This window comes from Mus caroli, unplaced genomic scaffold, assembly GCF_978045245.1.
Source record: "Mus caroli unplaced genomic scaffold, Mus_caroli_1 scaffold_9, whole genome shotgun sequence".
NCBI lineage: Eukaryota > Metazoa > Chordata > Mammalia > Rodentia > Muridae > Mus > Mus caroli.
This window is the reverse complement of record NW_028227264.1, coordinates 114,213,471-114,238,136: the sequence shown is the minus strand read 5'-3', so window position 1 is coordinate 114,238,136 and position 24,666 is coordinate 114,213,471. Positions and strand designations below refer to the sequence as shown.

The following is a 24,666-nucleotide window of genomic DNA, read 5'->3' as shown; positions in this document are numbered from 1 at the left end:
GACATGGCTGAGTGTTTAATATAAGAAAAAGTAATAAAGAACAAGTACTCCTTCTTATTAGGATTTCTGAACTTTTTAAGTTGTGAAACTTAGGATCCAGTGTCGTTAAAAACCTTTGGAACTTTTTTTTATTCTGTTTCTAGATCTTTTAGCTGTGCCTAAGCATCCTTATGCTGCTATGGAGAACTGGGGACTGAGTATTTTTGTGGAACAAAGAATACTGCTGGATCCCAGTGTGTCATCTATTTCTTATTTGCTGGATGTCACCATGGTCATTGTTCATGAAATATGTCACCAGGTACGGGAAGAGGAACAGGTGTAAGTATAATGTGAAATTGTCTGGAATGTGGGGTGACTTCAGACATCCAGATGAGGAGCTTGGCTCGTATCCTCCCATCTATGTCTTATACAAAGCTCTGTGCAGTTTCTGTGCGCATGGCATATCATTTTTCTCAGGCGATAAGGTAAGCACACATATACAAACTGATGGTATCGAGTAAGCAACTGTCACTGGGTTGAGTTGAAACGTGTGATGGAGTGCCTGCCCCTTCAGAGTCCCTGCATAGCTGCTGATCAGCTGTGCTTCTGTTTCTTTGATTATTAGTGTGTCCATATGGTAAGAGCAGTGAGGGAAATGATTTATTGCTTTGTGGAGAGATGCAGGTGAATTTTGTGTATCAGTCAGAAATTTGCTTTGGCCAAAGTCTGCTCTTCTTTCCTGGTCACGTAGACACGTGGGAAGTCTTTCACTAACTCAGTTTACAGACTCTGTTCTCAAATGAGTGATTATTTTTTTAACTTTGCATAGTGAAAAATCCATAGGTAAATTGAACAACTTTATAGTGAAGCTAAAAGGATGACGTTTCTTACTCATGGAAGGTAGTAACATAAGAGTTTGCAGCACTTGTTAGGTGGTCATGAATTTAGTGAAGAAAAAAGTCATTGAAAACAGGCATTGTTAACAGAAAGCAATGCCCATCCTACTTGCTAGATCTTTGGGTGCCATTTATGCCTTGAACTCATGAACTCTCAGTGTGATGCAATGTGGCATTGTATACTATAAACTGCAAATCCCTTAAAAATCCAGAAAAACTGAAAAAAAAAAAAAAGAGTCACTTGGCAACTGCTGGTAGGGAAAAAGGTGAGCAGTTAAAAGCTTATAAATGAACCTGTTTTAATGAGGTCTACACTGAGTGACTATTTGCCTGAATATCTTTTCCTGTAACAGTGAACAAGTGAGAGAATTGTACCTTTGTGCTCAGTAAGCCAGACATGTTTCTGACCTCAGGTTACAGAGTCACCTCTGCAGGAGTAACTGGGGTCCTTCAGTGCTAGGTTGGTTTCCCCCTTGACCTATAGTTCTAATGCAAATGTAATTTCCTTTTGGCAAATTTCTGTACATGATATTAGATACAGTTCTGTTTAGCCAAGGCACAGTGATAATCCTGGAATTGTTCAGGGCTCTGTATTTCCCACAGTTCCTATTGTATGTTAATTTCCTGTGCTAGCTCAGTGGTAGAGGCCACTTGCCACAAAGAAATGAAACAGAAGCTAGGAGAAATATCTCCCACCATTTTCACTATGATTATCACATGTGATTTGTCTATTATCCCCTCAAAACTATTTGTTGTCACAATTCTGTAGACAGGTTGACAATTTGAAAGAGAAACATGTATTCTATATAAAGTACAAAAAGTGAAAATTAAAGGCTGCATAGCCATTACCATATTTGGAACAAATTCTTATTTGTATTTGAATTAGAGATTCTTTAAAGGAAATGATACTTTATTTTTTAAACACTTGGTCAGGGCCCCAAGCTATCCTTGTGATGACTCTTGAAGTTGTGTATAATCTAGTATGTCTCTATCTATCAAGATTGCTCCATTCTTCCCCTGCCTGATGAATCAGTCCAGCTTTCCATGTCTCTGCTTCTCAAAGAACATATTCCTGCACAGAATCCACACACTGTGCCTTACTCACATCTGCTGTCCGCCTGGAATCTTCTTGCCCAAGGCTGTCTCATGGCTGGCTCCTTATTAAAAGTTCCAGCTCAATTGTCAACTGTGGAGAGAATGATTTTACTTCTCCAATTACAAGCAGTTCCATCTCCATCCTTCTAACTTGTGAATATTTATACTGTTTATTGTGATTTTTAAAGTTATTTATCATGCATAATAATTGTCACCTGTAGGAAAATGGACATTCTCTATGTTTTCTTCATTGAATTTCAAGCCTTTTTAAATGTTCATGGCATGTAATACATTTTTGATAAAAAAATTAAAGGTTCCAGTGTAGTGTATTGTTATTTAATCAAAACACCAATTAAAACCTTTGCATATTAGATTTTATCAGATATTACTTGGTTAATTTCTGTTTATCATGAGTCTAGCATGGAGAATCATCAGAAACTTTGGTTGGATTTGTTAGTCAATATGGGCTCCTGCCTCTTTGTCAGAAAGAGAGAGAGAGACATCCTTCATTATCTCATGATGAGTTGCTCATCACCTCCCTAGGCAGCACTTTTGAACCACCAGCTAGAGTCTTTTGCATCTTCAGCAGATACTGTCTATTCTGAATTTCCACTCATTTATCTCAGTCTGTCTCTGTAATGTCAAAAGAATTGAGTCTTTTCTTCTATACAATAGTCCTTTTGATCTCTGAAGTCAGCTGTCATCAGGTTTGATTCCTGGATCATTTCTATACCAACTTAAGTACATACATCGGGTATCTTGACTGATACTTTGTTCTTCACTGAGCACATTCATAAAGTTCTAGTGTTAGAGGCTGGAGAGATGGCTCAATGGTTAAGAGACCCTGATTTCACTGCCAGAGTTCAATTTCCAGCAACCATATGGTGGCTCACAATCATCTACAATGTGACCTGATTCCCTCTTCTGGCAAGCAGGTTTATATGTAGATAGAACACTCATATAATAAAATAAATAAATAAATCTTTTCTAAAGTTAATTATTTTATTTCATTCCAGACATTGCCCCTTTTTCCAGTTCTTCTTCCCACAGTTCTTTATCCCATTTCCCCTTCCCTTTGCCTCTGAGAGGGTCATCCTTCCCCTGGGGCTCAAGTCTCTACAGCACATCCTCTCCAACTGAGAACTGACAAGTCCTCTGCTACATATGTGCCTGGGGTGCCTCAGTCCAGCCCTTGTATGCTCTTTAATTGGTGGCTTAGTCTCTGCGAGCTCCTAGCTGCCCAGATTAGATGAGAATGTTGATCTTCCTTGGATTGTCATCCCCTTCAGTTTCTTCGATCCTTCTCCCAACTCTTCCATAGGGGTCCCTGACCACAGTTTAATGGTTGGCTCTAAGTATGTGCATGTGTCTCAGTAAGCTGCTGGTAGAGTCTCTCAGAGGACAGCCATGCTAGGCTCTTGTCTGCTAGTACAACATGGTGTCAGTAATAGCGTCAGGGTTTGCACTCCCCCTGCCCCGCTGAAATGAATCCCAAGTTAGTCCCATCACTGGACAGCCTTAAGAAAAGATTAGTGTTATTCAAGAAGTCATGTTAATAACTGCAGTCTTGCCATAATACATTTTCAGATCCCAGAATCAATTTGGGAATGACTTCTAGTTATGATAATCACAGTTTAGTGCATTTGCTTTTAGATAAAAATCACTCTGAGATAGATGATGCTTTTTTTTTTCTTTTTTTCTTTTTTCTGATGTCTATTCCTTTTGCCCCTGCAGTGGTTTGGTGACCTTGTGACTCCAGTTTGGTGGGAAGATGTGTGGTTGAAGGAAGGCTTTGCTCACTACTTTGAATTTGTGGGTACAGACTACCTCTACCCTGCCTGGAACATGGTAAGTGCCCTTTTCTCTAATTGTATGGAATTTCCAGGAAAAGAGTGAGGTGCTGTGTGCTGAGTTTATGCCACCATTAGAGGTATCTCAAAACACCGGTCAGTACATCAATATCTTTTGCAAATAAAGGAAAACTAGTCAGAATTTAAATGTAAGAGTTTCGAAGGTTATCCTTTTGTTGAAAAATTAAATAAAATTCTACTTGTTATATATTGACTTCAAAATATAACAATGTATCTAAATGGAAACATTTTAGATTGCAGGATTTTATCATATAAATGAATTAGTCTTTAAGAGAAGTTTACTGTAATTGATAAGTGATATTTTAGGATATAAAGTATTTTAAAATAAAGAAAAATAAGGAGACAGTATTGCTTCCAAGACATGAAATATACTGATCAGATAAAATATTATGATATATAATTTCTACATTTTAGAATTAGGTAACTTTACAAGCTATATGTGACTTTACATATAACATTGTACATGTTATGTGTATGCTCTAGGAATGTTCATAACTATGAATCTAAAATAAGCTCCTTTGTCTTTATGCTGTGATGTCTTAAATCTGCCCAGGATAAAGAGAGGATACTGTTATGGTTTTTACATTAGTTTTCCATTTTAGATAAGCTTCCATTTACCTGTAGTTGACTATTTTGCTATTAAGTAGAACCTAGAGCCTATAGTGTTTTAGAGGTCAATATTAAGATAGAATTGAAACTTATTTTAATTGAAATGAGTACATTGAGTAAAGTTTTAGTGTGCCAACATTTAACTTTTAAAGGCTCAAACTTAGCTTATGATATACTTATACGTATACTTAGATATTCACATACATGTATACATATACTCTCATATATATTTGCATCTATCACTACAGAAATTTCTTCACATTCAATGGAAACAATAGTCGTTTTTAGAGTTTATTTTACATTCATGAAATTATTACTTTGACGTGTGCCCTAGATATAGCTATCACTTCAGAAAGGAATTTTACAGCCATTATGTTATTTTGAGATGAATGCGCTTAACGTAAGACTTCCTCATTTAGCAAATTGTTAGTGTAGAACCTATGGCCAGCTGAAGGCACAGGGGTGTACCGTCAATCCCATGACTCTTTGACTTACCTTTCTTTCATAACTGAAAGAAAGCCTGTACCCTTTGTCTAACACTGTTCTTTCTCCTTCCCCCAGCTTCTTCCAAACCACAAACTACAATTCCACAAATTCCACTATTTTAGATTTTGCACATCCTTTAAACTATGAAGCATTAACCTGTACCTAGTTTGTTTCACTTAGCATAATGTCATGGTCCACTTATGTTGTCATAAATGGCAGGATTTTCTTCTGGTTTAAAGGCTGAATCTCCCATCCTATATTCAACCACATTTTCCTTATACATCTATACTTCCTTATAAACCCATCAGTGATCACTTTGAGTTCATGTTCTCATACATGTTCTCTTGTGACCTTTCCTTCAATAACAGTGGGTGATTATCTAATTGTCACCCTTTTATATATGATTATGTATAAGCATAGAGACCATGATTAACTGCAAAATTTTCTGAAAGCAATACATTTTCTACCACAAATTCAGCTGACTCCTGTTGAGAAAAGAGGTTAAATTCTTAGAGGAAAATTTATAGTAGTAGTGTTGTGTCAATGGGCTTTAATTATATGCCAGCACTTATCCCCATACTTTACATATGCAGCATGTTAATATGGCTAGTTATGTATTTATGATGCAATGAAAAATAATGTTACTTGAAGCATTTCATCATAGCATTGAAATAAATTAGAACTGCAGTTAGTGCTGGCTGTTGTGGCTTCATGGAAGAATGCATGTTTATCATGCTATTCAGTGGTAGCATGCTTGCCTAGAAGGCACAAGGCCTTTTGTTTGGTCTTCAAAACTGAAGATAAAGAAGTATATAAAGAAAATGCTCTTAAAGAACTTTGAATTAAAGTTACCACTATTATATAGTATTGTCAGAAGTATTCATTAACAAATGTCAAATTTTAAAACTTAAATGTTTAAGATTATTAAAACATCTCAAAAAGTATCTTTTGTATTTTAGATGCCTTTAAGCCAGCTTTAAAAAAATTTCATTACATGGTGGATTATTGCCAATTTATAATTTCATTATGTCTCTATATTAAAATATGTTCTTATTACAAATGACATGTCACCCATATAGGTAAGGCTTTTTAAAAATCTCGTTTGAATGCTTGTAATAAAATCCTCTCTCTTCATCATTATGAAATGTACATCTTAGATTAAAAAGTAATCAGCAGAATCGTACGTGAGATGAAAACAGATAGATTTTGATGGTTTTAAGCATGGCCCCATAGCCTCAGTTTCAATGCCCTTAGATTTTGTCTTGAATTGTTTTTGTGTGCTTTATTAGCTAATTTATAAATGCTAAGTCTTAATGCAGAAGATTTTTCCAAGAGGTTTGGAAAATGAACATAAAGTATAAGTGACTTATTTGAGACCTTTGTCCTTTTATAGATTATGTAGTGGAAGCACAGGAACCTTGGGGTATTGAAATTTAAAATTGTGTTTATTGTGTCAATACATAATAGTGACTTGCAAATTAATAATGGTACAATTACAGTGAATCAAAAATTCACCCTATCAAACTGAGACCTGAAAGAAAGCCCCATTAACCTTAATATGGCGATTAATAATGAGTAGAAACAAATGTTTTTTTCATTTTCAGTTTTAACAAGTGTGAAAGACTTTCTGATCTTTGGTAGCTTTTTGTTTGCAGGAGTTGAGTTTTTAATGAAATACTCCAATATGCAAAACTCACAAAACCCACAATAAGGAAGTCTATGTTTAGACTGCCCTTCCATAAAACATTAATATCTTCAGCGAAAATAAAATTTCCAGAATAAGTTACCCACACGAATAAGATAGAATGTCAAGTGTCAGTATGGCTGTGCCAGCATTATTTTTCATAGTGGCATCAGCAAAAGAGTGAAAGAAATACTACACAGAGTAAGAGGGATGGCCATGTCAGCAACATCTCACTACTGTGGTATTCCACAAGCTCCTCTGTGAGTGTGTGTCTGGGACTGTGCTGGACCTGAGCTGAAAATGGAAAAGCCAGAAGCCTGGCTCATGTCAGGAGTAAAGACACTGTAAGGTTGACCTTGTTTTTGTTTTTGTTTTTGTTTTTGTTTTTGTTTTTTTGTTTTTTTTTTTTTTGTCAAATCTCAAAAACCAGTGCTTTGGATCATTTTTAGACATGAGAACTCAAACCCTGAGATAGAATTCCAGTGTGCTAGGAACATTACTATAACAATATGCCTCACATGCAACAGCAATAAAGAATCTCAGAATTATGTGGTCTTGTTAACCACCTCTTGTTCCGATTTGGGCTGATGTCTGTGCTCAGCTAACAGTTGCTCAGAAGAATTGTAGGCTGTGATTATTTGAGTGGCCAGGTATTTTTCAGAGCCAGTAGTCAATATTAAAGCAATCAGCGTTTACATTACATCTACTACACTGAATCAAAAAAAGCTAAACTATCTACCTGCCACTGGTGAACATGCCTGAATTTAGCATTTTATAGACATGAGTTCTTGTGGGTAGTATGATGTCAGGTCAGGAGAAAGGACTGGGAAAAACATCAGCTCAGACTCTAGGAAAAAAAATGAGAACTTAAGTCCTCATTTGAAATATGAGACAGTCTCTAGATGGTCCATCCTTTCATCTCAGTTCTAAACTTTATCTCTGTAACTCCTTCCATGGGTGTTTTGTTCCCAATTCAACAAGGGGCAAAGTGTCCACACTTTGGTCTTTGTTCTTCTTGATTTTCATGTGTTTTGCAAATTGTATCTTGTATCTTGGGTATTCTAAGTTTCTGGGCTAATATCCACTTATCAGTGAGTACATATCATGTGAGTTCTTTTGTGATTGGGTTACCTCACTCAGGATGATGTCCTCCAGGTCCATCCATTTGCCTAGGGATTTCATAAATTCATTCTTTTTAATAGCTGAGTAGTACTCCATTGTATAAATGTACCACATTTTCTGTATCCCTTTCTCTGTTGAGGGGCATCTGGCTTCTTTCCAGCTTCTGGCTATTATAAATAAGGCTGCTATGAACATAGTGGAGCATGTGTCCTTCTTACCAGTTGGAACATCTTTTGGATATATGCCCAGGAGAGGTATTGCTGGATCCTCCGGTAGTACTATGTCCAGTTTTCTGAGGAACCGCCAGACTGATTTCCAGAGTGGTTGTACAAGCTTGCAATTCCACCAACAATGGAGGAGTGTTCTTCTTTCTCCACATCCTCACCAGCATCTGCTATAACATGAATTTTTGATCTTAGCCATTCTGACTGGTGTGAGGTGGAATCTCAGGGTTGTTTTGATTTTCATTTCCCTGATGACCAAAGTGTGGACACTTTTCCCCTTCTTAGAATTGGGAACAAAACACTCATGGAAGGAGTTACAGAGACAAAGTTTGGAGCTGAGACGAAAGGATGGACCATCTAGAGACTGCCATACCTGGGGATCCATCCCATAATCAGCCTCCAAATGCTGACACCATTGCATACATTAGCAAGATTTTGCCAAAAGGACCCTGATATAACTGTCTCTTGCGAGGCTATATCGGGGCCTAGCAAACACAGAAGTGGATGCTCACAGTCAGCTATTGGATGAATCACAGGGCCCCCAATGGAGGAGCTAGAAAATGTACCCAAAGGAGCTAAAGGGGTCTGCAACCCTATAGGTGGAACAACAATATGAACTAACCAGTACCCCCCGGAGCTCATGTCTCTAGCTGCATATGTATCAGAAGATGGTTTAGTCAGCCATCATTGGGAAGAGAGGCCCCTTGGTCTTGCAAACTTTATATACCTCAGTACAGGGGTACGCCAGGGTCAAGAAGTGGGAGTGGGTGGGGAGGGGATTGGAGATGGGAAGGGTATGGGGTACTTTTGGGATAGCATTGGAAATGAAGAAAATACAAAAAAAGAAAAAAGAAAAAGAAATATGAGACAATTGTACTAAGCACACTCCCATAGAGTTTTTGTTTTGTTTTGTTTTATTTTGTTTTTTGGTGAGGGCTTTGTAATGAATGTCACCAGTTCATTCCTAATGATGTGACCTTTAATACAGTTCCTCAGGTTGTGGCAACAACCAAACATATAGTTATTTCTGGTACACGGAATATCTGCTATGCAACCCATATGTTGGCCCCAAGGGGTTATGACCCACAGGTTGAGAAATCCTGCATTTTATAAGTGTGAGAAGACATCATGGTTTTTAAAGGAGATCCGTCATTGGCAAGATGCACAGCTTATTGATGGCGTAGACTTACATGAGCTATCCAGAGAGCACCAAAGAAGCTCTCCACATTCCATGTCTGGGCTTATTCATACCAAACTGATTTTCACCTATACTGTCAATTTCAGTAATGTGAAATTTGTCAAGCACAAGTGACACAACCTTCAGAAGCAACTTCTTTTAGCTTATGGCTAAGGTTATATTTTCTGGGGTGAATTTTCCTTTTGGTGCGTGATGCAATTTTGTCTTGGCTACTGGGATCATTATTGGAGGGTCCAAGCTCCAGTTTGGTATTGATGAATGTTTACAACAAATCTTGCTTAGCAGGTACCACAGCCTTACCTTGATCCCTGTACTTAAGGGAAAAGAATAATTATGTTTTCTTAGAAGGGACAAAAGGAGACACCTACATATACTTAGCATTCTTCAATACCTCTTGGTCACTTTCATTTGAAAACATATCCATGGTAACATAATTTTAATTCTGGAATAGGAGCGTAGCAAATCTTCTATGAGGAATCTCTTATTTATGGATTAGATTCTGAGGGGAATCAAATCATTCCCCTAAGTATATTATATAGTTTCTCATGATCATTTGCTTTAAACTGTTTGTAGGCAACTGCTTCAGTCTCATGGCACTCTCTAAGAATGTACTTCACCTATGACTATTAAACACAGTCTCTTTTTGGTTTATTTAAGAAATAAAGCTGCCACATAGCCACTTATATCAGTAAGCTTAAAGTTACACACTGATAAAGCACACAGATTGTGAATTTTCCCTAATTTTAAAGAACACTAGACATGGAAAAATTAATGTAGATTAATCAACTAGACTTCATTATGCTTAATACTTAGAGTATCTGAAGTGTATTGCCTAAAGCATTCACAAATGTCCCCAGTTGTCTCGGTCACAGGCAGAACTGAAGTAAGAAATACAGACTCTGCTATGAGGCTAGTATTAATGAATGTAATAAAATGATTCTCACATTTTAAATAATTGTGCTTTCATTTAAAAAAGACAGAGAAGACCCTTTGCAATCTGCAATATTAAGCTTATTGAGTAATTTTTTATTTAAACATAGATACATATCTCTTAATCATTTTAACCACTAAAGGATTCTCTGATAGTCAAAGAGGAATAAATGAAGAAAAAAAGAATTTGATTGAGGCTGGTATTTTACTTGCTCAGTGAGCTGTTCATTTTTTATGCCCATATGACTTGGTAGCTATATGGAAAATGCTGTAACATCTTTTAGAAAGATATTTAATATGCATCCCAATGAGAGTTGGCATATTGCCATGCTATTGCTTGTCATTCAGCAGAATAAAGATATATTCACCTAGTAGCATTATGGGACAAGAGATAGGCTAACAGGAATACAAGTTTTAGAATCTTACTTTGTAAATACTGAATACCAAGTAAATACACATATGAACACATTTAATTCTCTCTATATTTGTGTTTGTGTGTTATAGTCAAAGTTCACATATGACCTGATTAAGTCCAATTAATCAGAAGTGGGAATGAGAAGATAATCCAGTTGTTTATCATTGGATGATATTTTAATCTCAAGTGACACTAAATATTAAAAACTTTAAAGTGTTTCTAGCAAGTCTCAAGGTTCTGCAACATATTTTCTTCCATACAATATATTTTGATTATGTTTTTTACTTTCCCAGCTCCTTGCAGACTGTCCCCACTTCTCTACCACCTAAATCAAGAACTCTTATTGTTCTTTCTTATTAGAAAACAAGCAGGTATATAAAAGAACAATTAGGCCAGAATAGGGCAAAACAAATAAGTAAAAAAAAAAGAAAAGAGCCAAATAAAGAGAAGAAGAAACTGTACACAGATACTGACACACATATTTTTACACACAGAAAACCCACAAGAAATAGAAAAAAATAATAATGAAAGATCAGCAAGATTAAAAATAAAATGCTCAGACAAAGCATTTTAAAAGACAAAATAATTCCTGAAGTACCTTTGAGTTCTTTTTTTATGTTGGCCTGCCCTTAAGTATGATTTATATTCTCAGTGAGATTCCTTTGGAGGAAATTAAATTTTTATTTCTTTGGGAGTGGGACTGTGTCTTTTTGATCCTTAAAAACTTAACAATGACATTTGCATTGAAAGACTTAAGAATGAGCAGGAGTGCCTATTTGAGTATCTTGGCGTCTAAATCTTCAAAACAGGCTTGTTTTGTGCATTTCCTTCACCCTCCCCTTTTCTATAGGCAAGCAGCCATTAGAAGAAGAACAATAGCTCCTGTACTGGGAACCGTGCCTCTCTATTCTGGGAGAGAAGGCTTTGCTTGTCCCTTAGCATTAGAGATAGCAATGTTCATCATTTGTGGCTAATGGGTTTGTTGCAAAGAGGAGTCAGAGTGTCAGGGAAAACAGCAAATGTGGACTAGAATCCTGCAAGTGTCATATCTGTATCAGCATTGGTGCACAGATGTCCCGATACCCTAGGCACCCAAGAGTAGACAACACCTTAAAGGAGCCCAAATAAAAACAGTTTAGAAACAATGTCAGTGCTGAGAGCAAATCTGACACTTGGATCCAAACCAGTAGTGGATATAGAGAAGTTAAGAATTTCTACTGAGTACTGGTTAAAATAGCATCTTTTCTCCTCACCTTACAAAGAGAGCTCATTGTGACAACTATAATAAGAAAATGTGCTCGTAATCCCCATTTCAGGTCTCCCTCTTTGTTATTACAGGATCATCTTCTATCAGTAGAGTTCTTTGACATTTGTTAGACATGTCAGGAAGGTCACTCAACTGTTAATGTTTGAAGGATATCAACTGGCTTAACTTTATGGCCTTACTACATTTATTTATTCGTCTGTCTGTCTGTTCATACATCCTGACCCAGTTTTCCCTCCCTCCTCTCTTCCCAGTCCCTTCACCTGCTTTCCTTCCACCATCTACAGGCCTCCTCCATTTTCCTTCAGAAAAGGGCAGGCCTCTCATGGATATTAATCAGCAATCACATATCAAGTTGCACCTCTTCTCCTAGAAAGACTGGACAAGACAACCTAGTAGGAAGAAAGGGCCCTAAAAGTAGGCAGTAGAGTCAGAGAGACAGCCCCTGTTCCCACTCTTAGGAGTCCTAAATAAGACCAAGCTGCACAACTGTAATACATACGCAGAGGGCCTAAGTCATCCCCATACAGGCTCCCTGGTTGGTAGTTTCTTCTCTGTGAGCCCCTAAGAGCCCAAGTACATTGATCCTGTAGGTTTTCTTCTGGGGTCCTACAATCCTTTCTTTTCCTTCCATAGCATTCCCTAAGCTTCAACTAATGTGTGGCTGTGGCTTTCTGCGTCTATTTCCATCAATTAGTGTTATTAAGTAGTGAGTATTAAGTAAATTTTAGTTGAAATCACTTATTAAGTAGATATTAGCCGTGACGTAAATGATAACCATGATACAATTCAGGGATCCAGAGACGCTAAGGAACAAGAAGGAAGAGTTCAATGGGAGGTTGTGTGTGTGTGTGTGTGTGTGTGTGTGAATCTCACTGTGAAAGGGAAAGAAAAGAAACATTACAGGTGGATGGGGAAGTGGCCTCGATCTGGGATGGAAATGGGAAGAGGAGAAATCAAGGTTGGAGAGGATGAAGGAAGAGAATAGTGGGGGAGACAACTGGAGTCAGGATATCTCTGGGATGAGCTAGAGACCCAGTGCAATGGGAACTCCATTCTAGCTAAGACTCCTAGCAACTGGAGATGTGGAGCCTGAGCTGACCATGTTCTACAACTAGACTTTAATACATGATTCTTTAGGTTAAAACTAGTTGATAATTATTACTTTTGTTGACATTTATTTATAGTTTTAAAAATAAAAACTTTGACCTTGCTTAAGTGACTAAAGCTTTCTTTAGAGAAACTTCAATGTTACCAATGTGTGTGTGTGTGTGTGTGTGTGTGTGTGTGTGTGCATGCACACACATGCGCCTGCCTGTCTGTGTTTATTGCTTAGCTCACAGCTTACATTCACTAACACAGTTGTCGATAGAAGAACAGAAGGAAGCTCAGTTTGGCAGTATGCCCACACACACATGCATGTCATTTCAGTGAGCATATGACAGGTCTTTCAGAGAATTGCCTCATTTATTTTTGTAATATGGATGTTAAAATTTAAAATAAAGCTACAAATAGAGAAGTTTGCACATGTTCTTAATGGATGATTTTGTAAAAAGCAAGTGGTTTTTGTTTGTTTGTTTGGTTTTTGTTTTGTTTTTGTTTTTGTTGTTTTGTTTATTTTTAGATAGACATTGTTTCAGGATTTTATACTGTAGACCTAAAGATCAAAGATAAATGAGCAATATCTGGGAAATAATGTATTTCTTCTGGAGAACTTGTTCAAATTTGCATAGTGCCACAGCCTTTGAACACTTCCTTAGGAGTTTCAAAACCAATAAAAATTTAACAGGGTTAGACACTCTCTAGGACCAAACCCCCAATTGAAGCTGAGTGTAAGTCAATTTTGTCCTTTCTTATGCCTAGCAGTACTGTAGACGGTTACTCTGCTCATTCCTTCAAAGAAGAGTCAACTGTAAACAGAATAGTCCAGCTTGCTTCAATAAACCACAAGATTATATTGCAAAAACGTATGCCAAAATATCCCTTTAGATACTGATATCCGTAATGCATAGTATTGGTCATAAAAGATTATACCATATTTGATATGTTAATTATCTTGCTACTGGTGAAAAAAATCTTTTCTTCATATAGCATAAGATAATATAAAGTAGTAATATTCATAATTTTCTAGGTAAAAGGCATTTGTTTATCACAACTTTTAACCTGAGCACAACTAAAGTGGAGGCCCCAGGGGGCAACTAAAGAAGAAATTACAACACAGCTCATTTCTAGGCAAGGATAGTCTGTCTCAACCCTTCACCCTTCTGAGACTTCTCCTGTCTTTTATTTTATTTTTAAAGATTTATTTATTTACTTTATGTATATGAGTACATTGTCGCTGTTTTCAGATACAACAGAAGAGGGCATGAGATCTTATTACAGATGGTTGTGAGCCACCATGTGGTTGCTGGGAATTGAACTCTGGACCTCTGGAAGAGCAGTCTGTGCTCTTAACCACTTAGCCATCTTTCCAGCCCTCTCCAGTCTTTTATTAAAGTTACTTAAAATTAGGTCTAGATATTACTAAGCAAAGCTTTCACAAACAATAAAATACTACATACAAGTAATCAAAAAATTTAAAAAATAGAGAGAGAAGAGTTTTTTGTGAAAGAAAAAAATGGATATTTTGATATTGGTTAATATACTGCCTGGCTTGTCACCTTCATGGCTGTAACAATGTATACAAATATAAGAAGCACTGTACGTACCAAACACCTCACATATTTCATTAATGGTCTGTAAGATACAGTAAGACATTCTGCTAGGTTGAGAGTGTCTGTCTTCTCTGCTATATTTTTAAGGTGTATCAGACTAACTCAATCACTCTTCTGTCTGATGGGCACAGGGCTCTCCTTAACTGGGAATATAAAATAAAATTTGGTAGGTCATCCTTTGATAGCATTCTGAATAACCTTTCTGGTTCTACCATTCATATATTCAAGTAGCCCATTTTGGGAAATGTTCATCTCCTTACCTTTTTATCTCTTCTGGGGGTTGAGGTTGGAAAATTCTACCAATTACAGTCCTATTTTGGTCAGTTAGTATCATAATTATCTTTGAAACATGGAGATACTAAGGCACGTATATCTCTCCTCAAATGTGCTTCAACAACACCTGTGTCCAATTAATTCTTTTAATCATTCTATGTTCTCCTCTGCAGATTTTATTTATAGTTCAATGTTGCTCTTCTTCAGAGCTTGGAATGTAAACTAGCTTGATAATTTTATATGAATTGGTTGGCTGCATTGACGCCACTTGCCTTTCTATCCGTTCATGCATTTCATTTGTTCTATTTATTTTAGAAGGATGATTTAACAAGTACCTACTGTTGTGAACTCTATGGAGTACACCTCATGTAAATATTAGTTTATAACTGCAATGTAATAGTATTTTACATTCATATGCATCATGTTTTATCTTCTGTATGGAGGTTTCAGTATACATAAATTATTTCTCCCTCTATCTGACCAACCATATCCCTGTGAGCAGTTGCTTTGTTTGCACAGTAGCTCAAACCACAGAGCTATAACCTTTTTCAGACTCCTAAAATTCACACATATGTTCTGAAAATAAAAAATGCTCCATATGGCTCAAAGTTTTAGCCAAATTACAGAACAAGAAGGGCAGTTAATTAATCATTATTGTTTTATTTTAAACATCTTACACTTTTTCTTTAATGGATGACATTTATTTTGCTACAATGATGGCTTCATTTAGGTGCTGGATTTCTCTCTGCCGAAATAGACCATGCTTCTGAAATTTGGTTGTCTTTAAACTTGTTAATTTTGCCTAGAAAAGAGGCATATATTTTTAAATGAATTTCTCTCCACAAGGAAACAACAAACAACTGCTCTTGTGTTTTCTTTTTGTTGTGTGGTAGTGTTAAAGGTGATGCTCTGTGATTTAAATACTATATATTCTTTCAGTTTTCTGATGAAAACCAATTTAGAATACTTTTCCCTTCTGAGCAAAAAGTTGACATTAGATACAGTTTGAAGTACCTGGAATGTGATGTACTCCATATAATGAGTAATTAAAGTAAAAAAAAAAAAAACTTACTATGCAAACATCATTGACTTACCTTCAAAACAACAAGGGAATTTTCTATAAATTTATGATTTCTCTTGAGAGCTGATAGATCATATTACTTGTCATGATTGAAAATAATTTGACCTCACACAAGAGAATGTATTTTGTTTTCTTGCCAACTATTATGATTGCATCTTTGACTTACTAAAAAGGAGGACAGATTTCCAAGGATTAATGTAGATTGCCTTGTTTACCTTTCACAATTTAAAACCTATTTACTGGATCAAATTTATGCTAGTTGGTCTGTTAGCAACAGGGGGTGTTCAAGAGAGAATTAAGTAATGATGTCCTTCTGGTCTGGTTTACTAACTAAACCAGACTTTTTTTTTTTTTTTTGGTTTGGTTTTGTCTAGACAGGGTTTCTCTGTATATTCCTGGTTGTCCTGGAACTCACTTTGAAGACCAGGCTGGCCTAGAACTCAGAAATCCATCTGCCTCTGCCTCCCAAGTGCTGGGATTAAAGGCATGTGCCACCACTGCCCGGCAAGATTATTTTTTAATATAACAATGTTATTATTTTCAGTAATAGTTTCTAAGAATGAGATTGGATACTCTCTGCCCATTCCATAGGCTAAACTTTCAGCACTTTGATTCTTTGATGCCACGTGATCTTGTTTTTCCATGTTCAAAATCCCTATGAAATTCATTGTGCTTAAGTTACCAGGAAGTGTGAAGAATCAAAGAATTCTAACTTGTATGGCCATTTGTTTTACCAACATCTCTCTTCCTACTAGGCACTTACATATGATTTTATTTTTACAGTCCAAATTTAGCTTTCTGGTGAGATATATTATGAAACACACACCAAAATATTAGCAAGAACAGGAAACTATATAACATTTGTATATATCCATTCCATTTTGAATGAATTTGTGTGCTATACTTCAATATTTTTGGTCGTCTCTAATGGATTTCTAGTCTAGCTTTTGCCTTGTGAAGAAGGAACCTTTGCAATATTCACAATGGGTACAGTCGTCTGAGATGCAATTACTCTTTTGCTATTACAGTTGATATTACTATTCATATGATTTCATTAAGTATGTGGGCTCTCACAACACTGTGTTGTTTGATGCCACTTACTAACCTCTTGATCTTCACTGGAAACATAAATTCTCCTCTGTTCAGGCTAGTTTTTCTCTGAGGTTATTACCCAACAAACTGTCCATTTATATGTCTAAATACTGAAACTAAATAATAAACCTATGCCATTTAAAATATATTAATATAACCAATAAGAAATTTGTTATGGACGTAAGATTGGGAAAGGCCAATTTTGCAGTAACTGTTAGTCTGTAGTTTTCAACTCTCTGTACAGCTGATACTAGCCTTTACTCTCAGTTGGTCTGAACTGCACTCCCCAAGTGCTGGGACTGCAGAGCAGGCCGGGCAATATTGCTGTATCTTAATAGATCATGGGTACATCAGCAATTGGCTCAGTGTTTGGTTCTGTACAATTCAGCACATTTTGTGTTTTATCTTGCCTTCTCTCCTTTGCTACATCAAGCCCCAATACAAAACATGACATATTCAGCTTGGATGCTAAAAATAAGATATCAGGCAATTGAGGATGCAGTCTCTGAAGAGTTACAACTTAACCCACTTCCTCTGGGTTAGTCATGTTTGAGAGTACCATAGCTCACACAGATATGTGCTAACATTTATCTAGGATTTTGAGAGGTTTATAAAATCTTCAAAGGTATCTTTATGGAAATATGACTTCACTTTTAGTATATTCATTGAGTAATATTTCAGAGGGAATTCATGGTTTTTCAGTTGAGGAAATGTAGCTGATAGTAGAAAATACATTGAATATATAAATTCATCTATGTCCAAAGGTATATGTGAAGTCACAAAATAGTATTATATCACTACAGAGTTGCTTTGGGCCCTATGCGCATGCAGTGCTTTCTGCAGGAAATTATGTAAACAAATGCAGAGCTAAACATTTTAGTTGAGTGCTTGTTCCATTGTAGGCATTGATGGTGATTACTTTTTAAAATTATTCTTCAATGTCTGCTACATATGTGTGTTTATACAAGTTTGACTTTAATACAAATGAGCTGCTTTAACAAGCTGCACATAAAATGATTATTAACATCTTGGGTGTGTGTATTTTAAACACCAGCCTTTGAAATGTTAATTTTGAAGTACATTACTATATGAAAACAACATTTGTTTCCACTAGCTCTTTATTTTTATTCAGTCTGTCAGTATAAAATTTGGCTGTGGGTAAAATATTAACTACTCAGTTAGATGGTGATATAATTTTTATGAATAAATCTAACTGTTTTAATAGAAAGCTTAAAATAATCTTAAATGCAGTGGAAAACAGAATCAAGGCCTAAAATGTATAAAGTTATTTCAATGTTATAAGAACTCAGGTCCAAATAATTTCTAACTTTCACAAATAGGACACTGTGTCATAAATGTACAAAATACAAAACTGCAATGTTAGCCATTTCATGTGGATAAAATGTTATTTTCCTCCAACAAATTTATTTTTAGTGTTTGAATTCTTGATCTTACTCCTCTGCTTTTAAGTTCTGTTATGATGTGAATAGGTGGTGAAAACCAAGAGGAAGATGTCTAAAACTCTGAAATGATAGGCATGCTGGCAATCCTCATTCAAGCTATTTACAAAGTAACAGCTTCAGGTTAATGTTGTCTTATGTGGGATTTGACTTAATCTATGGAATAATAAAAGTATCGTGTGGGAGCTCAGATTTCAAACTTGTAAAAATGTGATAGATCTTCATTTTTGTTTTCCTGATAGAGTTAAGACAGTGTGGTCACAGGTATTAAAAGCAATTTTACTTAAAACTTGTATTTTATGTTTTATTTCTGCAATACTCTATGCCACTAATACTGTATCATTGTGAGATATCAAACACTTATACTCATATCTGTTCTCTCTACTGTAAAATTCATTGCTGTAAGGTGGGAATTGTGCCTTTATTGTATTTCCCCAGAGCACAACACAGAATCTTTCATGAAGCAGACAGTAAATATATAGACTTGCAGTCTATTGCTTTCTCTGATTTACAAAGACATTCTCATTAGATTAAATCCAAAGCTTAGACAACTGTCCTTATCTCTATGAAAGAAAGTATTGTGACATTACAAAATCAGAAAAAGAAACTGCCTTACATAAATTTAAAATTAGCATAAATGTGTAATATCTGAACTCATTCAGATATTTTTATTTTAGGTGTACATCTATGCCCATCTATGTAGTTTTATGTCTACAGCAAATTCACACACAGGATTCCAAAATACATATTTTATTTAACTAACATTGCTTCTTAGAGAATGACGATAAATTTTATGGAATAACTGGAATAGTACTTTGTCATCACAAAGATAAAGTCCTTCTTGTGTGCTCTTTCTTCTCAGATGTGCAGTAATTTTCAGTTTCTCTTTCTAGTTGCCTTTTGCTCTAGTCCAGCAACCCCCTACTCTTCAGACTTCTCAAAGGTCTCATGATGTCATAGAACTACAGCTTCCAAGGGACCTTGATGATTTTGTTCCTGTGGGCCTCTCTGTCATCACTTGTGATTTGCTCCTTATCTTGTGCCATACAAACCTCTCTGAAGCACACTCTCCAAGAAACTAGCTAGAAGCTTTCCTTGAAATTTTAACAAATCCCCCTTTGCCTTAAATGTCCTTTACTGTCATTTATTCCTAGAATACTTAAATAATTCTTTAAAATTCAATTTAAACTCTTGCTTAGAAGCTTTCCCTCCTTCCCTAGGGCATAACAAATCGTAACTCTCTCAATGTAGCCATTCGGTATCCTGAGTGCACTTCCAGTCTCACATATAAACGGGTTGTGTTTTATTGTCTGTTCTGATCTGTGTCTCTCTTTCTACTACTACACAGTCTTTGAATCTAGGATTCATTGCTCTGTCTATCCTTAGAAGCAAGCATGCCATCTGGGATCCAGCAGGTGCTTAACAAATATACGTAGAGCTAATTCACTCATTTAATCTCCGCAACAGTAAATGTGCATAATTGAAGATACCGAGATCTCAAAAGTTTGTGTGGTCTCAGAAGTTGTATGCCCAGAGAAAGGCAGGTATTCCCTCCCAGTGCTAGGACTCTTTTGTCAAGGGAATATCAGAAGAGTCATTATGTTCAAATAGGAGACAGGAAAAAAAAAGGGGAAGGGGAGAGAAGTCTTGGTGTAGAGATCAGAGAATGCTGCTTCAAACCAAAGAGCAGGAAGATAAGGGACAAGGCTGAGACAACTCTTGTAGTGATAAGATATTCATAGAGATATAGAAAGTAGAAAAATTCTCAAGGAAGACACGAGTGAGTTTCAGCCAATCAGACAGAGTCAAAACTCCTGATTGATATTGCACCCTATTAACCTTCCTTATCCTGTATGTAGGAAGTAGCCAACAGCTTTAACTTTCCTTCTTCCTTGACAGTCCAAATTCAGTGACTGTGTCTAGAGCAGCCATTGTCTCATGTAACCTCTTAGACTTGACATGTGAGGTTGGGAACCACTTGGAAGCATCAAGGAGTATAATTACCTTGGTAGTTAATGATGTGTTAAAGAATGCTTAACTTCCATCACATATACAGTTAAAAACCAGTCTATTTTATATTTAAAAATGACTTTAGAAGTGAATTCTGGGGCTCTATTCATGTTATTTAAAAATGACTCTGCATTACCGAAAGATAATTTTGTCATTTCTCTAAGTCATAGCTCTTGCAGTTCTTTGCTGACAGGCTCCTTGTGAACACCTGTAGTCACTTTTCCTTGCCATGTCTAAAACTCATTTTTTGTGTGTTCTCCAAACTGTATTTTCTCAACATTTCTGTCAATAATCTTCAACTTTTCTGTTTAAATCCTATTATCACTAAGAGCCATATAGTTATTTCAAAACATGAAAAAATGCTTAAAATATCCCTTAATACCAAGCCTCCTTCAGCAACAGACTGTTCTATGACATCATTTATACTCTCTCTCTTAGGATAATGGCTGCTTCCTGACTATTGGCTCGATTAGCCATCTGGTAAACCACAGCTATAAATCTATACTTATTATGTCATAATGCATGTTTCTGCCCATTTATTAAGACCAAACTCTTCAATGTGATAATTGAGGATTTGAGTGGTATGGCTTTTTTATTTGCATGTTTACTCTGCCCTGGATTTGCCCCTTTCCAGCTGCTTCCTCCTCATCTCTCACCTACTTTCTTGGATGCTGCCTCCTTTGCTAAACCTTCCTGAACTAATTCAACATTTCATCCTCTGTGTTTTATAGCACACCCACTGTATCATGAAAGTGTCGGCGTGTACCGGTCTTTCTATTGTACTTCCTTTCTATTCTTGAATTCAAGATTATGAAGAAGCTTTTAATCATCCACTTATTCCACAAGTATAGAGTGGGAATTAAATATATATTTATTAAAGAAATAAGTAGGCAAATAAAATAGTGGCTGTGTGGTTTTTGTGAAAAATTGTTTAGTTTTCTGAGATGATTTGTAAAGTTCTTAAGTCTATATCAATACATCTATGTCAACATAGCTATATCTGTACTATCTATCATCTATCTACCTATCTATCTATTTATAATCTATCTATCTATCTATCTATCTATCTATCTATCTATCTATCTATAAATAGTGAAAAACAAAATGATATTGACATCACTGTAACTTGAAATGACATCATGTATGAAAATTGTAATACCTATGTTACCTCTGTGGAATTAGTGGTTACTAATTTTTTTAATGCAACAATGCTTTTATTTATTTTTTAAATTAGTTTATTTTTTACACTCCATATTCCATTCCCTGCGCCCACATCCACCCTTTTATTGCTCCACATACCACACCTCCTTCCCACCCCACCCTGTCTCCACGTGGATGCCCCCGCCCCCACCCCACCTGACCTCTAAACTCCCTGGGGCCTGCAGTCTCTTGAGGGTTAGGTGAGGCAGTCCTGTGCTGTATATGTGTTGGGGGCCTCATATCAGCTGGTGTATGCTCTCTGGTGGTTCAGAGTTTGAGAGATCTTGAGAGTCCAGATTAATTGAAACTGCTGGTCCTCCTACAGGATCGCCCTTCTCCTAAGCTTCTTTCAGCCTTCCCTAGGGAAATTCAACAACAGGAGTCAGCTGCTTCTGTGCATTAGTTGGGTGCAAATATGTGCATCTGACTCTCTCAGCTGCTTGTTGGGGTTTTTTGGAGGGCAGTTATGATAGGTCCCTTTTTGTGAGCCTGAGGAAAATAAGGTCTAGCTACAGGCTCAAAGTGTGATCCAGCTCAATGGGAGGTCCCAAGGCCTGACACTATTACTGAGGCTATGGAACACTGAATTTTTAAAAGATTTTCACATGCCCACTTCCTTTTGGTTTTACCTTTAAAAAGTGGTAGGTCATAAATCCTATCAACCTTAATTATGGACTGAAATAAAAATGAGATATTGCATATTCACCATGAATATACTATATAGACACTGGCGCTCACAACACACACATGCATACACATACCAAATTTAAAAATTTAAGGGTCAGATCAACTTCTACCTCATTAGAGAAAGTCCCCATCAATAATTTTATTATTGTATAACTTTGCTAAAAATCACTCTGGAAACTTTAATCTATAAAATAAAATTATTTTATTCACTATAGCCAACTATTTTATTTTACATCTTATATTACACAAATGACTTCTTTTATTTCAGTGTTTACCATTCATCGCTCCAGATAAGTGGTAGGAAGTTAACTCATGCTAGGCAAAGCTGGCTGTTGATCCTGTAGGGCTATTGCTCTTGAGAATGTACAGCTGTAGGTGTTTATTAAAAAAAAAAAATTCAGTGCCCTTTCTCTTGTGAGCTGTTTATACTTCTGTCAAATTGAGTTTGCCTCTGGCTAGAATTTTCTTTCTTTCTTTTCCTTTTCTTTTTTCCCAAATCAGTACAATGTATTCTGTATTCTGTGTTCTGTGTTTTATATGTATTTTCCTACCAGAAACTCAGCTCCCAACCTATTTTTGCAAACAAGCCTTTTCTTCCATTATTTAATACCATTTTTGAATAACGTAGAAGACAAATCATTGACCAATGATTTACCCATACTAAGGGTAGATAATGGAAATTGAAATTGTATTAAGTAGACAAGGATTAATTTTGCTTCCTTCCAAAGTATCAAGTAATAGATCATATATAATTGATACTTCCTTTAACATTCATATTCCTTTATTGAAATTGAGTTTAGACTTCACTTGTAAAATCTGTTTACTTTATGTCTTGCAAATCAAGGACTGTTTATTAAATTTTCATGTTGATCAATATGTGTTTGTGGTTGATAAGCAATAGCTGAAGGAGTAAACACGTATATGCTCAGTTAACTTTCCTTTCTATAGTATACTCCATCTTAGTTCCCATTTCTTTAAGTTCCAGGATTGGTGTACTCTCAGCTTGAAATTACAACTCAATCCAAAATAATACAGTGTTTATCTGATTTCTCAAAATGAACAGACTCTCGGGCTGAGTTCAATATTAGGTAGAGCAATTTAAGCATTGAAGTCTTTAATCTCAGTAATGATACTTCTCAGTCTTTAGCCATCTAGGGGGTTATTTAGCCTTGTTATCTTTCACAACTTATTTTTCTGTCTCTTGCTCCATCCATGAAGCCAGGTGGCCAGAAGGCCTAATAGCTGGCACCATTTTTGTCAACAGAATCCAAGCTGTTGCTTTAAAGCAGAATTTCTGAAACCAAAAATTGCCCCTTTCTCTACAGTTCATTTTTAATATAACAAGTCTGCTTTTATTAGAGAAATGTAGTGAATAAAGGGTTCGTGATTCTGGCTGTTTTCAGTACTTCAGAGTGATGGATTATTAAGACTATGCGATGTCAGCATTATGGCCTTTAATCTAAATTTGTATGTATATCCGCACACACTATGGTCTGAGATAAGCAATGACTTTTGCTATATGCATTGTGGTTCCCCACCCAACCCCCTTTTGTGGAAAATAATGTGTGTGGTGTGATGTAGAATCAGAGAGAGAGAGAGAGAGAGAGAGAGAGAGAGAGAGAGAGAGAGAGAGAGAGAGAGAGAGAGAGAGATTAACATGTTCTAATGAGGCTAGGTATAGTGGTTTAAAAAGATAGGATTTTGCATTGACTTGACCAGAAAATGTTATTTGAGAGTGGAATTTCTGTTTACACCCTGGAAAAGACATGAGCAAACTTTCATTTTATCCTTGCTCTATGTGCCCACTCTTCATTCTTGCTTTTATGCACTGATAAAACAGCCTGCTGTTCTTATTACTTAGGGCTTACAGTAGCCTATTGATTTTGTTTCATGTTATGTTTAAATCAACTGTCTTTATTTTACACTATCCTAAGGGGTTGTTTTATTTACTGAGTTTCCTCTAGATCTGAGGCTCACCGTGTAAGACTGATGAGCACCATCAGTTAAGTGACACCCGTGCTGTTCATGTTGTCGGGCACATCTTGCCCTAACCATGAATCACCTCTAATATTACCCAATCTACTGTATTGCAGGAGAAGCAGAGATTTCTGACAGATGTTCTGCATGAGGTGATGCTCCTTGATGGCTTGGCCAGTTCCCATCCAGTATCACAGGAAGTGCTACGGGCAACAGATATTGACAGAGTCTTCGACTGGATCGCATACAAAAAGGTGGGGTAGATAAGAGCCACATGCTCACGAGATTTTTCACAGTTGGGATAGAGGACGTACTTCATGCTGGAAGTCTTTTTGGGGTTTTTTGTTATTCTTTCTAGTGAATGAAAATAGGTTGTAAGGAGGAAAGGAGTTATTAAGT

At 36.3% G+C, this 24,666-nt stretch overlaps 1 protein-coding gene across 3 annotated transcripts in view; it reads left to right on the top strand.

Moving 5' to 3' along the window:
- The window catches only part of Trhde (thyrotropin releasing hormone degrading enzyme), a 415,327-nt gene that overhangs the window by 238,441 nt on the left and 152,220 nt on the right, over window positions 1–24,666 (top strand). For all 3 annotated transcript variants that reach the window (XM_085843166.1, XM_021175200.3, XM_085843167.1), the window contains exons 4-6: window positions 144–298; window positions 3,705–3,818; window positions 24,384–24,521. In XM_085843166.1, coding sequence (XP_085699292.1) covers window positions 144–298; window positions 3,705–3,818; window positions 24,384–24,521 — 407 coding nt within the window. The remainder of the gene's footprint in view (window positions 1–143; window positions 299–3,704; window positions 3,819–24,383; window positions 24,522–24,666) is intronic.